The following is a 15,726-nucleotide window of genomic DNA, read 5'->3' as shown; positions in this document are numbered from 1 at the left end:
GTTAAACAAGAGAGGTCAGATAATTTCTTTATGGCCAGATTTTACACAGAAAGGCAGAGGGAAAATTAGAGTGATAATTTCAGGTTTTATGGCTGATTTGGGGCAAAAAGGTTCTGGTTTCAACAACCCACCTTGGGGAAGAAGGATTCTGGTTTTTATGGCCAGCCTTGGGGAGAATGGAACTGAGAGGCAGGAGGGCAGAGAAAATTTTTTGCTTCTGAGGCTGCTTCTGAGGCCTTCATCTTGGAGTATTGTTTTCTGAGCCCCAACACATATTTCTGGTTGTTTGTCTTCACTTCCTCTATAACTAGGTACAAGAACTGAGAGTTCTTGCGAGGCGATGGGGCAGGATACATGATCTTAACACAATTTTTGAATATACATTATTGACCATCTCAGGAAAATCTGATTTACAATTCACTAATTATTTGGGTGTAGTGTAGAGCTTTTGTCCCTCTGCCCTGCTTGCCCTTGATATTCTACCTGCTTGAGTCCTCTCTTTCCAACCCCTGTCCACTTTTCCCACCCCTCTCAGTGACATCTCCTTTTCTGTAGACTTCCCTTATTTTTTCCCTGGCTGCCAGCAGATCTTCTTGTTTTTGGAATTTTCCTACTGTCAATATATTCCTTACTGCCGTGCTCGGGGCTCCAAAAGCTTTAGGACCCAGGGAGGCAATAAAGAATTGGGCCTGAAGGGAGGACTCACGGTTTGGACGCAGGGGTGCTCTGGATTTAGAGGTACACTGAGTTCATGGCTCCAAAGCGCAGTCAGTCTTAAATTAAAGCTCCTATCAGTAAAACGTTGAGTACTTCATGGGGCAAATAAAAATTTCGTGGACTGAGTTAGAATTTATTTGCCATTCGCAACTTCTTTCCTATGAAGAAACATCAACTGCAATATAAAAACAAACATTTAGACCACTACCTAGTCATAAATTGGTGGTGCTTTGTGTAGTACACTTAACTTTTAAAATATCATTGTAACATTTTGCTAAGTTCTAGCTCTCAGGTAAAACATGAAGCTTTTCTATAGATATTTTAGGAATGGTGACATACTTAAATTCCAGGTTCATAAAAAGGGTTTTGTAAGAAGCACTGTTGGCCATTAATTGCAATGTTTATTTATTCTTTAAACAAATATTTGTTGAAATCCTGTGTGCTAGGCTGTGGGAGTGCAATGGCAAACTTATGCAAGTGTGGTTCCTTCCCTTGTGTGATTTGCAGCTTTCTAGGGGATACAGATGTTAATTAATCAACCTCAAAATTAAAAATAAAATTACAAGTTCAAGAGTCAGGTGGAAGAAAAGTACATGGTGCCATAAGTCTGTGTCTTAGTGGGATTTGACCTTGTTTGGGGAGTCAGGGAAGACTTCCTAGCAGAGATGATGATTGAACTGAGACCCAGAGGATTAGGAGAGTCAAATCTGTGAAGAAGGATCAAAGAAGATTATTCCGGATATAGGGTTGTACTTTAAAGACATGAAAGAAAATCAGATGTCCTTAGGAGGAAGAGCATAGCACAAAATAAGTGGAGGAGGGATCATCCAGTTTATTATAATTATTAAAGTGGATTTTATATTATTATAAAATATAATATATAATGGATACATATAATATAAAATATAATATATAGTGGATTTATATTATTATAGTGGATATTATAATTATTATAATGGAAGAGTACAGGTGACTTTGGATGATATTTGCAAATTTCTGTGAATCTATGATTATTTCCACGTAAAAAATTTTAAAAAGTTAATGAGAAAGAGAATGAGAAATATGAAATTTACAGTGGAAAAGATGCCCTGGAGTAAGATCTTTTTCTTTAGTATTTTGTCCTCCAAGTGCAGCTTAATTATTACTATCATCATCATTGTTACTCACGCAGTGGATGGGATTTCTCTTCTAAACATAAAACTCAGAACCCCCAGAACTTGTCTCTGGAAGAAGCTTTCCAGGGGTAGTTTGGTTTGCTTAAAAAGCCAAACGTGTTTGCAGTAGGACCTTCCTTGATTATAGTTGATTATGGTTTGGTTATCATTGGTTATAGCTGGTTGTAGGAATAGGCTGCTCTCTCCTGAGAAGTCAAGCTTTATTTACAACTATATATCAGAATAAGTGAGGAGTGCATATATTTTGAAAAGCATATTTAAAATATCAGTTTCCCTACTATTTTTATTATATAATATAACATACATACAGAATAGTTCAAAAAATACAAATGAAGAACACTTGGAAAATAAACACCAGTCTAACTCCAGTAAAAAAACATAGTATTACCTACCAGTACCCCAGAAATTTCTCACATGCTCTTTTCTTTTTTTGAAATAGTTTTATGGACATGATTTATATACTATAAAATTCACCTGACTTAAGTGTACCATTAAATGGTCTTTAGTATATTTACAGAGTTGTGCAGCTGAGTAGCTATCCCTACAATCTAATTTTAGAATCTTTCCATCACCCCATAAGGAAACCTTGTGCCCATAATCATTCATTTTCCATTTCTTGCCCACAACTCCACCCCTGCCCCTGCAACCACTAGCCTACTTTCTGTCTCTGTGGATTTGCCTATTATGGATGTTTCATACAATGAAATTATATAATATGTGATCTTTTTTGTCTGGCTTCTTTCACTCAGCATATTTTTTTTAGATTTCTCTATGTTGTATAATAACATATATCAGTAATTCATTTCTTTTCATTATCAAATAGTATTTCATTGTATGAATGTACACATTTTATTTATCCAATAGTTGATGGACATTTAGGTTGTTTTCACTTTTCGGCTATTATGAATAATAGCCAAATGAGCATTCATAGACAGATTTTTGTATGGATATTTGCTCTCAGTTCTTTGAGTGGAAACCCAGGAGTAAAACTGCTAGGTTATACAATATAGAAAGTCTATGTTTAACATGTTGGGAATCTACCAAATTGTTTTCAAAAATCCCACCAACATTGTGTATTGGTTCTTGTTTCTCTACAATCTCACCAACACCTATTATTATCTATACTTTTTATTATAAACATCCTACTGGATGTGAAGTGGCATCTAATGGCAGTCGTGAGTTTCTGTCATGACTAATAATGGTTGGCTTCTATTCATGTGTATTACTGACCATTTATATATCTTCTTTGGAGAAATGTCTACTCAAACTCTTTGATCATTTTTTAATTGGGTTGTTTTCTTATTGAGTTTTAATGTTTTTTATATTTTCTTAATACAGGTCCTTATAGATATATAATTTGCACATATTTTCTCTCAGCTTGTGTTATCTTCACCTTCTTGATGGTATCATTTGAAGTGGAAATGAATTTTGATGAAGTCAAATTTATCAGGTTTTTTTTTTTTTGCACGTAATTTTGGTGTTGCATTTATAAAATCAATGCCTGACCCAAGGTCACAAAGATTTATTCCTATTTTTAAAAATATAAGTGAGCCAAAGATGTCCTCTGTGTCTGGGCCCCTGGGTTGTTTATTTCTTCGCAGCAGGTGAGACCCATTAGCTCAAAAGCTGGCAGCACCAACCTTAAAATTGTACACATTCAATTATTTTAAACATAACCCTAATAAGCAGAGTTTTAGTCATTTAGAGCCTGCTCTGCATATCCTATGAAACTGCCCCACATCTACCAGCCATAGATAAGATAAGTACCGGTGTTATAAAGACCCCAAACTGCTGCTGCCCTTTGAGTTCTCTGACCCAGAGACTCCTGCTGTGCTGCTGAGTGCCATCACCCAGATACTAAGCCACCTTTCCTATCCTCTCCCCTGGAAGTTCCCTTGCTCTTCTCCCCCTCCAAACAATGGCCCCCTAAGCCTCTGGGCGGTCTTAAGATGTGAAGGGCTTCCTCTTCCAGTATACCTGTTAAGCAGCACCCTAATAAAGCTTATGCATGTTACTGCCAACCCATGGTCCTATTGTTTTCTTTGATTGATCCAGAAATCCTTTTTTTTTTTTTTTTTTTTTGAGACAGAGTCTCGCTTTGTTGTCCAGGCTAGAGTGAGTGCCGTGGCGTCAGCCTAGCTCACAGCAACCTCAAACTCCTGGGCTCAAGCGATCCTCCTGCCTCAGCCTCCCGAGTAGCTGGGACTACAGGCATGCGCCACCATGCCCGGCTAATTTTTTTTTTATATATATATCAGTTGGCCAATTGATTTCTTTCTATTTATAGTAGAGACGGGGGTCTCGCTCTTGCTCAGGCTGGTTTTGAACTCCTGACCTTGAGCAATCCGCCCGCCTCGGCCTCCCAGAGTGCTAGGATTACAGGCGTGAGCCACCGCGCCCGGCCTGATCCAGAAATCCTTGACCTCACTCCCTGCAGTTTTCTTCTTAAAAAGTTTTATTGTTTTAGCTATTATATTTAGGTCTATGATTCATCTTGACTTAATTTTTGTATGTGGTGTGGGGTAGGGTACATCATGTTGCATGTGGCAATTTAGTTGTCCCAGCACAATTTGTTGAAAAGATTATTCTTTCTCCCATTGAATGGTTTCGACACCCTTGTTGAAAGCACAGACCATACACACATGGGCTTATTTCTGGACTCTCAATTCTATTCCATTGATCTATATGTTTATCTTAATGCCAGTACTATACTGTCTTTATTATGGTAATTTTTTTGTAGTGAGCTTTAAAATTTACAGTGTGAGTCCTACAACTTTTTTCTTTTTCAATATTGCTTTGACCATCCTGGTCCTTTGTATGTCCACATGAATTTTATGCTCATTTGTCAGTTTCTGGGATTTAGATAAAAATTACATTAAATCTGTAGATAAATTTGGGGACTGTTGCCATCTTAACAATATTAAGTCTTCTGATCCATGACCATGAGATGTCTTCCCTTTTATTTAGGTGTTTAATTAAAAAATAGTAGTTTTCAGTGTACATGTTTTGTACTTCTTTTCTTCTATTTATTTTAACTGTATTCTTTTTTATTACATTCTGAATGGAATTGTTTTCTTAATCTGTTTTTGGGATTATTCATTGCTAGCATATGAAATGCAATTGATTTTTCTATATTGATCTTGTATCTGTAACTTTGCTAAACTTGCCTAGTGACTCTAGAATTTTTTAAGAGAATTTTTTAGGATTTTATATATACAAGATCATGTTGTCTGAAAATAGTTTTACCCTTCTTTTCCAATCTCGATGAATTTTATTTATTTATTTAGCCTAATTTGCCTAATTAGAACCTTCAGTAAAATGTTGAATAGAAGTGATAAGAGCAGACATCCTTGTCTTGTTTCTGATTTTAGGGAGAAAGAATCCAGTCTTTTACCATTAAATATAATGTTAGTTTTGGGTTTTTCATAGATTTCTTGAATCAAATTGAAGAAATTTCTTTCTACTATTAGCTTGTAGTGTATTTTTTAAAAAATTATGAACGGGTGTTAGATTTGTTTCAAATGTTTTTTCTGCATCTTTTGAATCTATCATGTGGTTTTTATCTCTTATTCTATTAATATGATATATCAATTGATTTCAGATGTTAAATCAATCCTGCATTCCTGAGATAAATCTCACCTGCTCTGGAAGAGTTTATAGAGGATCAATATTAATAATTCTTCTCTAAATGTTTAGTAGAATTCACCAGTGAAGCCATCTGGGCCTGGATTTTCTTGTGGAAATATTTTTAATCACTAATTCAATCTTTTTACCTGTAATGGGTTTATTCATGAGTCTCTTTTGGCAATTTTTTGTTCACCTAGGAATTTTCCCAGTTTACCTAAATTATCTAATTTGTTGGCATATAGTTATATAGTTGTTCATAATATTCTCTTATAATCCTTTTAATATTTATAGGATTGATGGTAATGTTCTCTCTCATTACTGATTTTTATGATCTGTTTTTTCTTTTTATCTTGATCAGCCTACCTCAAGGTTTGTCAATTTTGCTGATCTTTTCAAAGAACCAACTTTTTAAATTGATTTTTCTATTATTTTTATTTTTCTACTTCATTGGTTTCTACTGTATTATTGTCTTCTTTCTACTTGTTTTGTGCTTAGTTTGCTCTTCTTTTTCTAGATCTAAAATCAGGGCTAGATTATTGATTTAAGATCTTTCTTCTTTTCTTATATAGCCATTTAAAGCTATTCATTTGCCTCTATATCTTGCTTTAGCCATATTCTAAGTAATGTGCCCCTTTCTGTTTATAACTCTATCCCCCAATAAAAATATGTACTAGAGGGAGGACCAAGATGATGGACAAGAAACACCGCCAGAAAGAGTGTCTCTGCAGAAAAGACAGATTCTAGCAGAAATTAGAAAAAAGAAGCAAGAAGACGAGCATACAGCGGACGAGGGCTGGAAGGAGGGGTACCTGAGAGCCTGGGAGACTCCACCAGAGGAGGCTGCGGAGGAGAACTGGAAGCTGAGACCACCAGAGCAGCCCGGAGACCAGCGGGAAGGGTAGGTGGATAAATCACCTTTCCCCTCCCCTGCATCTGGGACTGCTGGTGGGCTCCCCAGTGGGTGGAGAGACCTGCGGACACCAGCCCAGAGACGGCTGCTGCCAGCCAGTGGTGAGCCTGTAGCGGACACGGCACCAGACTCCCAAATCCCTCGGGGCACCTCCGCCGTGTGCACAGACCCGAGCCGCGCGGCAGGCGCCATATTGCCTCCTCCTCCTTTCCCGCCGACCCTACCCGCGGCTGCCCAGAGAGATAATATAGCCACCAGCCGGAGGCACCTCCAGGGAACGGGACTTTCTCTTTTGGGACCCTACAGCTGACTCAGGGGAACTCAGACTGTGAGCTCCCTACCCGCCAACCCTCCCAGGTGCTGCTGGCACCGTGTTCCCAGGAGAACGGTGCCAACTCAGAGGCTGAGAGACACAGACGCAGCTTGGGCTCCCTGTGGGTGAATTGGGACCAGAACTCCTCTCCCTGGTGGGGATACAGTTTGAACTCTGGGACCCAGAGGTCGGACCTGCAGACCAGATCCCGTGCACCGATGTCTAGCATTGCCCGGGGGCACAGAAGGGATATTTGTGAACAGCCTGCTGAGGTGTGTGTGCCTCCAGGGGCAGATCAGCATCCTAGAGGGCAACCCTCCCACCAAAGGGAGGCCATGCGCCCAGCCCAGGCAGCGTTTCTGCACAGGGAACCTCCCCGCCAGCATCACAATCCGGGGAGGCCTGGTGACGTGTGGTCTGGCCTGCTGGCAGAGGCTGAGGAGTAGCTTCGGAGTTGGGGAGGGTGGAAAGAAGTGAGGCCTGCTCCAGACTGCGGGTCTCAGACAGCCCCACCCCCACACCCAGACTTTCTGGCTGAGCGGGACCATTCCAGCCCCGCCCTGACAACTTTGCCTGGAAGCAGAGAACAGAACTTTGACCTCTGCTAAAGGCATTGGTGGTGCCTGAGGGCAGGCTTACCCAACCCAGCTCCGCCCAGAACAAGAGCTGATAACAGGACCCAAAATCAATAGCATAGCCTGTTCCTCCAAGCAAACGCCACCTACTGACAGGGACGGCATCCTGCACAGCCTTTTGACGGCACCCACTGACTCAATATACAGGGAGTGGTTGAATCTCACCCACAGACACCACCTAACGGCTCAGAAACTAAACAAGGTGTGTGAATACCCAAACAAAAACCTAAAGGAAAGAAACAACAATGGATCGACATAGGAAGAAATCAGCAAAAGAACTAAGGAAATATGAAGAACCAAACGGAAAACACACCCCCAAAGAGGAGCACCAGCCCCCTAGAAACGGACACCAACCCAAATCAGGCAACCAATATGACAGAAGAAGAATTTCGTATGTGGATCATAAGAACACTCACCGACCTGCAACAACAACTCAATAACCAACACAAAGAAACCACAAAAAGCCTCCAGGATATGGAACAAAGGTTCACTAAAGAGATCGACACAGTGAAGAAAACTTTAACCGACGTCCTGGAGATGAAGAATCAACTCAGGAAATTACAAAATACTGTGGAAAGTCTCAAGAGCAGGGTAGATCAAACAGAAGAAAGAATCTCAGAGATTGAAGATAACACCTTCCAATTAAATAAATCAGTCACAGAGATAGAGCAGACAAACAAGAGAAAAGAGCAAAGCCTACAAGAGCTGTGGGATTATGTGAAAAAACCTAACGTGAGGGTCATAGGGTTAGCAGAAGGGGAAGAAGACAACATTCAAGGGCTGGACAAGCTTTTTGAAGATATAATAGAGGAAAATTTCCCAGGCCTTGCTCAAAATCTCGATATACAAGTTCACGAAGCCCAGAGGACCCCTGGGAGATTCAATGCAAACAGGAAGACGTCACGTCATGCAGTCATCAGACTGACCAAAATATCAACTAAAGAGGCCCTTCTAAGAGCTGTAAGAAGAAAGAAGCAAGTAACCTACAAGGGAAAGCCAATACGAATAACACCAGACTTCTCTAATGAGACTTTACAAGCAAGGAGAGACTGGGGCCCCATTCTCACTCTTCTGAAACAAAACAATGCCCACCTTAGAATCTTATTCCCTGCAAAACTAAGCTTCGTATATGAAGGAGAAATAAAAACATTCTCAGACAAGCAAAGTCTCAGAGAATTCACCAAGACAAGACCAGCCCTACAAGAACTACTCAAAACAGTGTTATGCATGGAGCACCATAATAAAAACTCACAAATATAAAAACAACCAAAACCCAAAGATTAAAGGCCAGATAATACAATGGCTCAAGAGAGAAATCAAAGCAACAACATCCAACCCAACAGAATGAACAGTAATCTACCTTACCTATCAGTTCTCTCAATAAATGTGAATGGCTTAAACTCTCCACTCAAGAGACATAGGCTGGCTGAATGGATAAGAAAATACAGGCCAAGTATATGCTGTCTTCAGGAAACACATCTAACCTGCAAGGATGCATATAGACTAAAAGTAAAAGGGTGGAGATCAGTATTCCAGGCGAGTGGAAGCCAAAAGAAGGCTGGCGTGGCAGTTCTAATTTCAGACGATTTAGTTTTTAAACCAACAAAAGTATTGAAAGACAAAGAGGGTCATTATATAATGGTGAAGCACACACTTCAACAAGAACAGATAACAATTTTAAATATATATGCACCCAACTTAGGTGCACCCAGTTTCATAAAGCAAACCTTACTGGACCTAAGCAAATGGATTAATAGCAACTCCATAATCACCAGAGATTTCAACACCCCACTGACGGGCACAAGACAGATCCTCCAAACAGGAAATTAATAAAGAAATAATGGACTTAAACAAAACCTTGGAACAACTGGGTCTGACTGACATCTACAGGACATTCTACCCAAAATCCACTGAATATACGTTCTTCTCATCAGCTCACGGGACATTCTCTAAGATTGACCATATCCTAGGACACAAAGTAAATCTCAAGAAATTTAAAAAAATAGAAATCATACCATGTACCTTCTCAGATCACAGTGGAATAAAAGTAGAAATCAACCCTAACAGAAACTCACATTTCTACACAAAAACGTGGAAATTAAACAACCTCCTACTAAATGATTACTTCATAAATACAGAAATCAAGATGGAAATAAAAAAATTCTATACTACACTGCTGGTGGGACTGCAAACTTGTTCAACCTCTGTGGAAAGCAATATGGAGATACCTTAAAGCGATACAAGTGAATCTACCATTTGATCCAGCAATCCCATTGCTGGGCATCTACCCAAATGATCCAATGACACTCTACAAAAAAGACACCTGCACTCGAATGTTTATAGCAGCACAATTCATAATCGCAAGGCTGTGGAAACAGCCCAAATGCCCATCAATCCAAGAATGGATTAATGAAATGTGTTATATGTATACCATGGAGTACTATTCAGCTCTAAGAAACAATGGTGATATAGCACATCTTATATTTTCCTGGTTAGAGCTGGAACCCATACTATTAAGTGAAGTTTCCCAAGAATGGAAAAACAAGCACCACATATACTCACCAGCAAATTGGTATTAACTGAACAGCACCTAAGTGGTCACATAGGTACTGCAGTAATAGGGTATTGGGCAGGGGGGAGGGGGGCGGGTATATACATATATAATGAGTGAGATGTGCACCATCTGGGAGATGGTCATGATGGAGACTCAGACTTGTGGGTGGAGGAGGAAAAATGGGCATTTATTGAAACCTTAAAATCTGTACCCCCATAATACGCTGAAATAAAAAAAATATGTACTGCTCTGACTGCTGTAATATTTTTCTCACACTGTAAAACAATATACTTTAGTTTGCCTGTTGAAGAACTTTATTTTAATGGAATTACATTGCATATATGTGTGTGTGTGTGTGTGTGTGTATGTGTGTAGTTTGCTCCTTTTATATAACATTATGTTTGGATGTTGGTGCATAATGCTACAAGTAGTCTTAATTGGTTTATTAACATTTCTGTATTATATTTCGCAGCATGATATTTCATTGTTATAATGAATAATTTATTCATAATATAAATAAATATATAATTTATCATTATATTGTTGATGAACAGTTGTATTATTTTCAATTTGGGGCCAATATGAATAATACTGTAATGTACATTCTTGTACATGTATCTTGAAGAACATATGCACACACTTCCCTAGTGTTAAGACTTAGCTAGGAAGACTGCTAGGTCACAGTATATGTATATTTTCTATTTTATTACAGATTGCCACATTGTTTTCCAGTGAGATCGAACCACATTGCATTCCTATTAGTAATGTATGAGAGTTTCCATACTCCCCATCTTCAACATTTGGTATTTTCAGTTGTTTTAGTTTTAGTTATTATGGTAGGCGTAGTGGTATCTCATTGTGATTTTAATTTTCACTTCCTCAGATACTGGGAAGGTTGAGCTCTCTTTACATGTTTATTCATCATTTGGATATTCTGTTTTGTGAAATGCCTGTTCAAATCTTTTTGCCATTTTTCTTGTAGGTTGTCTGTCATTTTATTATTGATTTGTAGAAATTCTTATATATTCTTCACAGAAGTCCTTTGTCATATGTGTGTTGCAAATCCATTTGTGTCTTATCTTTAACTTTTTTATGGTGTTTTTGAATGAATATAAATTATTCTTTTAATATAATCTAAAATGCCAATAATTTTCTTTTTGGGTGGTGCTTTTTGTTTTGTTGAAAAAAAATCCACCCTATTCTAAGATCATGAAAATTTTCTCCTAAATAATTTCCAAAATTTTGCTTGTTTGCCTTTAAAATCTAAGTCTTTAATCTGTCTAGAATTGATTTTTGTCTATGGTATAAGGAAAGAGCCCAATTTATTTTTCCAGATTGGGTTCCCAATTACCCCAGCAACATTTGTGGAAACATTTATCCTTTCCCTACTGATCTACAATGTAACCTATCAAGTTTTAGTATATATGTGAATTTGTTTCCAGGTCTCTATTTTTTTCTTAATTATTTCATCTGTCATTAAGCTACTACTATGCTATCTTTATTATTATAGCTTTATAATAAGTCTTGATATTAATAGGAAAACTCCTCTCCCACCTTGTTCTTCTTCAAGAATGTTTCTTTTTGGCACCTTGCATTTTCTAATAAATTTTAGAATAAGTTTAAAGCTGTAAACAAAACAAAACAACAAACAAACAAAAATTCCAGAGATTTGATTGGGATTATAGTAAATTCATAAATAAATTTGTAGTGAATTGATGTCTTTATAATATTGAACTTCCAATCTATGAACATATGATGCTGCATTTATAGGTATACTTAATGTCTCTCAACAGAGCTTTATAGTTTTCTCTGTAGAGCTCTTTAAATCTTTCATTAGATTTATTCCTTGATATTTCATATTTTATGCTATTTTTAAACAGTATCTTTTAAAAATTCAATTTTCTTATTGTTTGTTGCTGGTATGAGAATAAACTGATTTCTCAAACTATTGATTATATATCTAATAACTGCTCAACTCTCATAGAGTATTATCATTTATATGTGGGTGCATTTGGATATTTTATATATACAATGTAACTATATTCAAAGAATGACTTTTTTTTGCTTTCTTTCTAATCTTTGCATATTTGACTTCTTTTTCTTACTTTAATTCCCAGAGTGGTTTATTCGGATCTCCTCAGTCTTACCTGACATCTTTTTCTGTTCCAGGGCCACATCTAGGATACCACATTATATTTAGTCATCATGTCTCCTTAGGCTTCTCTTGGCTATAACAGTTGCTCAAACTTTTCTTGTTTTTGATGACCATGACAGTTTCAAATATTTTGCAGGGTGGATGCCCCCCTATAGGAATTTGTCTGATTTTTTCCTCATAATTAGACTGAGGTTATAGGTTTTGGGGATTAAGACCACAGAAGCAAAATGCCCTTTTCATTACATCATATCAAAGTTACATACTAACATAATTTATCAATGTTGCTATTGACTTTGATCAACTGGATGAGGTAGTGTATATCACACTTCTCTACTGTAAAAGTTACCCCCTCACCCCTCACTTTCATACTGTATTCTTTGAAAAGAAGTCCCTATGTGCAGCCCACATTTAAGAGGTGAGAATTTATGTTTCCCTTCCTTGAGGGGAGAGTGTCTACACAAAGTATTTGGAATTGTTCTGTTCCGAAACAATTACCTAACTTATTTGTTTATTCAATCATTTATTTATATTGATATTATATAATGAATATTTATTTTATACTTTGGGTTATCATCTAATAGTACTTTATTTTGTTGCAAAATGTTCCAGCTTTGGGCCTTGGGAGCTGTTTCAATTGACCCCTTTGTACCTCTGATTTGACATAACCCCATACATCCATAAGTGGTTTGCTTGTTAGCAATTCCTTACTCTCTGTCACTACAAGATGCTTCAGGCTCATCTTGTAAATTTTCTATCCCAGTCCTGGGATCAACCACTTCTTGAAGGCGTCCTGGTTCCTTTTATTGGAGAATGATGTTATAAACCAAGATCAGGGTGCTAGGTGTGCTTGTTGTTATGTGGCGTTATTACTTCTAGGACTTCTCAGCTGGCTGAGCATGGAAATAAATTTCTGTATTCTAACCTGTGTATATACATATACCTATAAATATTTCTATGTGTATCCACTAGTATCTACATTAAGCTAAATATATGTTCATACTGATGTTTCTAACTCTGATCCATTATTGTATGGGTTATTCTAGCTTCCTCCCCTTGCTTATCTATAAATTGTCACTCTAATGGTGAGAAACCTGGCTCTTATCACTGTCATCCATTTATTTAATTGTGCAATTCCAGTGTGTGTGTACAGAAATACCAGAATTGTTAACCCATATCCTCAGGCAAAACAACTTTATCGACTACAGCACACTACTTATGTGCAGCTCCTGTTGCCTTTGATCTTACAGATTCCATTCCAAAGATACTTTGGCCATCACTTTTTCCCTTTTTCCACTTCAGTTAGGTTGTTTCATACATTTGTAATACAGTTGTATTCTCTTCTTATGATCTACATTCTTTCTTGGGATCTCCTGATCTCTTAAATACTTTTGTAAAAATTTAACTACATTAAGGTTTACTCTTTGTGTTGTAAAGTACTATGGGTTTTGATAAATACATAATGTCACATGTACACCATTGCAGTATAAAACAGAGTAATTTCACCACCTGAAATACCTCTTGTGCTTCACCTATTCAGCTCTCATCTCTCCCCCTGGATCTCTGATTATCACTCTAGGAGTGTTAAAGTTTTGCCTTTTATATTTAGATCTCTAAACCATTTTGAATCAATTTTCTGAAGGGTGTTGGGTCAATGGGTCTGTGTCTAGATTTATTTATTTATTTATTTATTTTACAAGTGGATGTCTAATTATTCCAGCACCATTTGTTGAAAAGACTGTCTTTTCTTCATTGTGTTGCCATTGCTCCTTTGTCAAAGATCAGTTGACTGTATATGCATTGGTCTATTTCTGGGCTCTCAATTTAGTTCCATTTGATCTATTTGTCTATTCTTTTACCATCACCACACTGTTTTGATTACTGTAGATTTATAGTAATAAGTCTTTTTTTTTTTTTTTAAAGACAGAGTCTTGCTTTGTTGCCTAGGCTAGAGTGAGTGCCGTGGCGTCAGCCTAGCTCACAGCAACCTCAAACTCCTGGGCTCAAGCAATCCTACTGCCGTAGCCTTCTGAGTAGCTGGGACTACAGGCATGCGCCACCATGTCCGGCTATTTTTCTATATATATATTAGTTAGCCAATTATTTTCTTTCTATTTATAGTAGAGATGGGGTCTCGCTCTTGCTCAGGCTGGTTTTGAACTCCTGACCTCGAGCAATCCGCCCGCCTCGGCATCCTAGAGTGCTAGGATTACTTTTTTGACAGAGTCTCACTCTGTTTCCTGAGCTAGAGTGCCATGGCATCAGCCTAGCTCACAACAACCTCAAACTCCTGGGCTCAAGCAATCCTTCTGCCTCAGCCTCCTGAGTAGCTGGGATTACACGCATACGCCACCATGTCCGACTAATTTTTTCTATATATTTTTAGTTGGCCAATTAATTTTTTTCTATTTTTAGTAGAGACAGGGTCTCACTGTTGCTCAGGCTGGTTTTGAACTCCTGACCTGGAACGATCTGTCAGCCTCAGCCTCCCACAGTGCTAGGATTACAGGCGTGAGCCACTGTGCCTGGCTAGCTATTCTGGATCTTTAACCATTCCATATAAACTTTAGAATCAGTTTGTCAATGTCCACAAAATAATTTGCTGGGATTTTTATTGGGATTGCATTGAATCTATAGCTTAATTTGGGAAGAACTGACATCGTGACAATATTGAGCCTTCCTATCTATGAACATGGACTATCTCCTCTTTAATTAGTAGCTCTTTGATTTTGTTCATTATAGCTATGCAGTTTTTCTTATATAAATCTTGTACATATTTTGTTAGGTTTAAACCTAAGTATATATATATTTTTGGTGCTACGGTAAATGATATTGTGTTTTTGATTTCAAATTCCACCTGGTATATAGGAAATTTATTGACTTTTGTATATTATCCTTGTATCCCACAACCTTGCTATCATTGTTTATTAGTTCTAGGACTGTTTTTGTTATTTCAGCTTTTCTATGTAGACAAACATGTCATCTGTGAACAAAGAGTTTTATTTCTTCTTTCCCAATTTGTATACCTTTTCTTCTTTTCTTACAGCATCATCTAGGACATACAATACAATGTTGAAAATCAGTGGTGAGAGGAGACATTCTTGCCTAGTTTCTGATCTTAGTGAAAAAGCTTTTAGTTTCTCACCATGAAGTATGGTGCTAGCTGTATGTTTTTTGTAGATGTTCTTTATCAAGCTATTGAAGTTCTCCTCTATTTCTAGTTTGCTGAGAGTTTTTATCATGAATGGATGTCGGAGTTTATCAAATGCTTTTTCTGTATCTATTGATTGATTTGATCATGTGACTTTGCTCTTTTAGCCTGTTGATGTGATGAATTATATTAATTAAACTTTGAATGTTGAACCTACCTTGCATACCTGGAATAAATCCCATTTGGTCATAGTGTATAATTCCTTTGATGCATTATTTTATTTAATGTGATAGTATTTTGTATTAAATTTGATAGTATTTATGCATCTCTCTCTATGTTCATGAGAGAAATCAATAAGAAAATCAGTAATTTTCTTGTAATGATTTTGTCTGATTTTGAGATTAGGGTGAAAATGTGCTCATAGAATGAGTTAGGATATATTCCCTCTGGTTCTATCTTCTGGAAAATACTGCAGAAGATTGCTGTAATTTC

General features: G+C 37.4%; 1 protein-coding gene across 4 annotated transcripts in view; it reads left to right on the top strand.

Annotated features, from left to right (window-relative positions):
• LOC105858327 (cytidine monophosphate-N-acetylneuraminic acid hydroxylase) overlaps positions 1 to 15,726 on the top strand; it is a 91,123-nt gene that overhangs the window by 12,313 nt on the left and 63,084 nt on the right. For 2 of the 4 annotated variants that reach the window (XM_076010500.1, XM_076010501.1), the window contains one exon: positions 6,194 to 6,417. The exons of the other annotated variants lie outside the window; for them this stretch is intronic. In XM_076010500.1, coding sequence (XP_075866615.1) covers positions 6,194 to 6,417 — 224 coding nt within the window. The remainder of the gene's footprint in view (positions 1 to 6,193; positions 6,418 to 15,726) is intronic. 4 annotated transcript variants of the gene reach the window in all.

This window comes from Microcebus murinus, chromosome 15 (genome assembly GCF_040939455.1).
Source record: "Microcebus murinus isolate Inina chromosome 15, M.murinus_Inina_mat1.0, whole genome shotgun sequence".
NCBI lineage: Eukaryota > Metazoa > Chordata > Mammalia > Primates > Cheirogaleidae > Microcebus > Microcebus murinus.
This window is presented reverse-complemented; position numbering and strand designations above follow the sequence as displayed.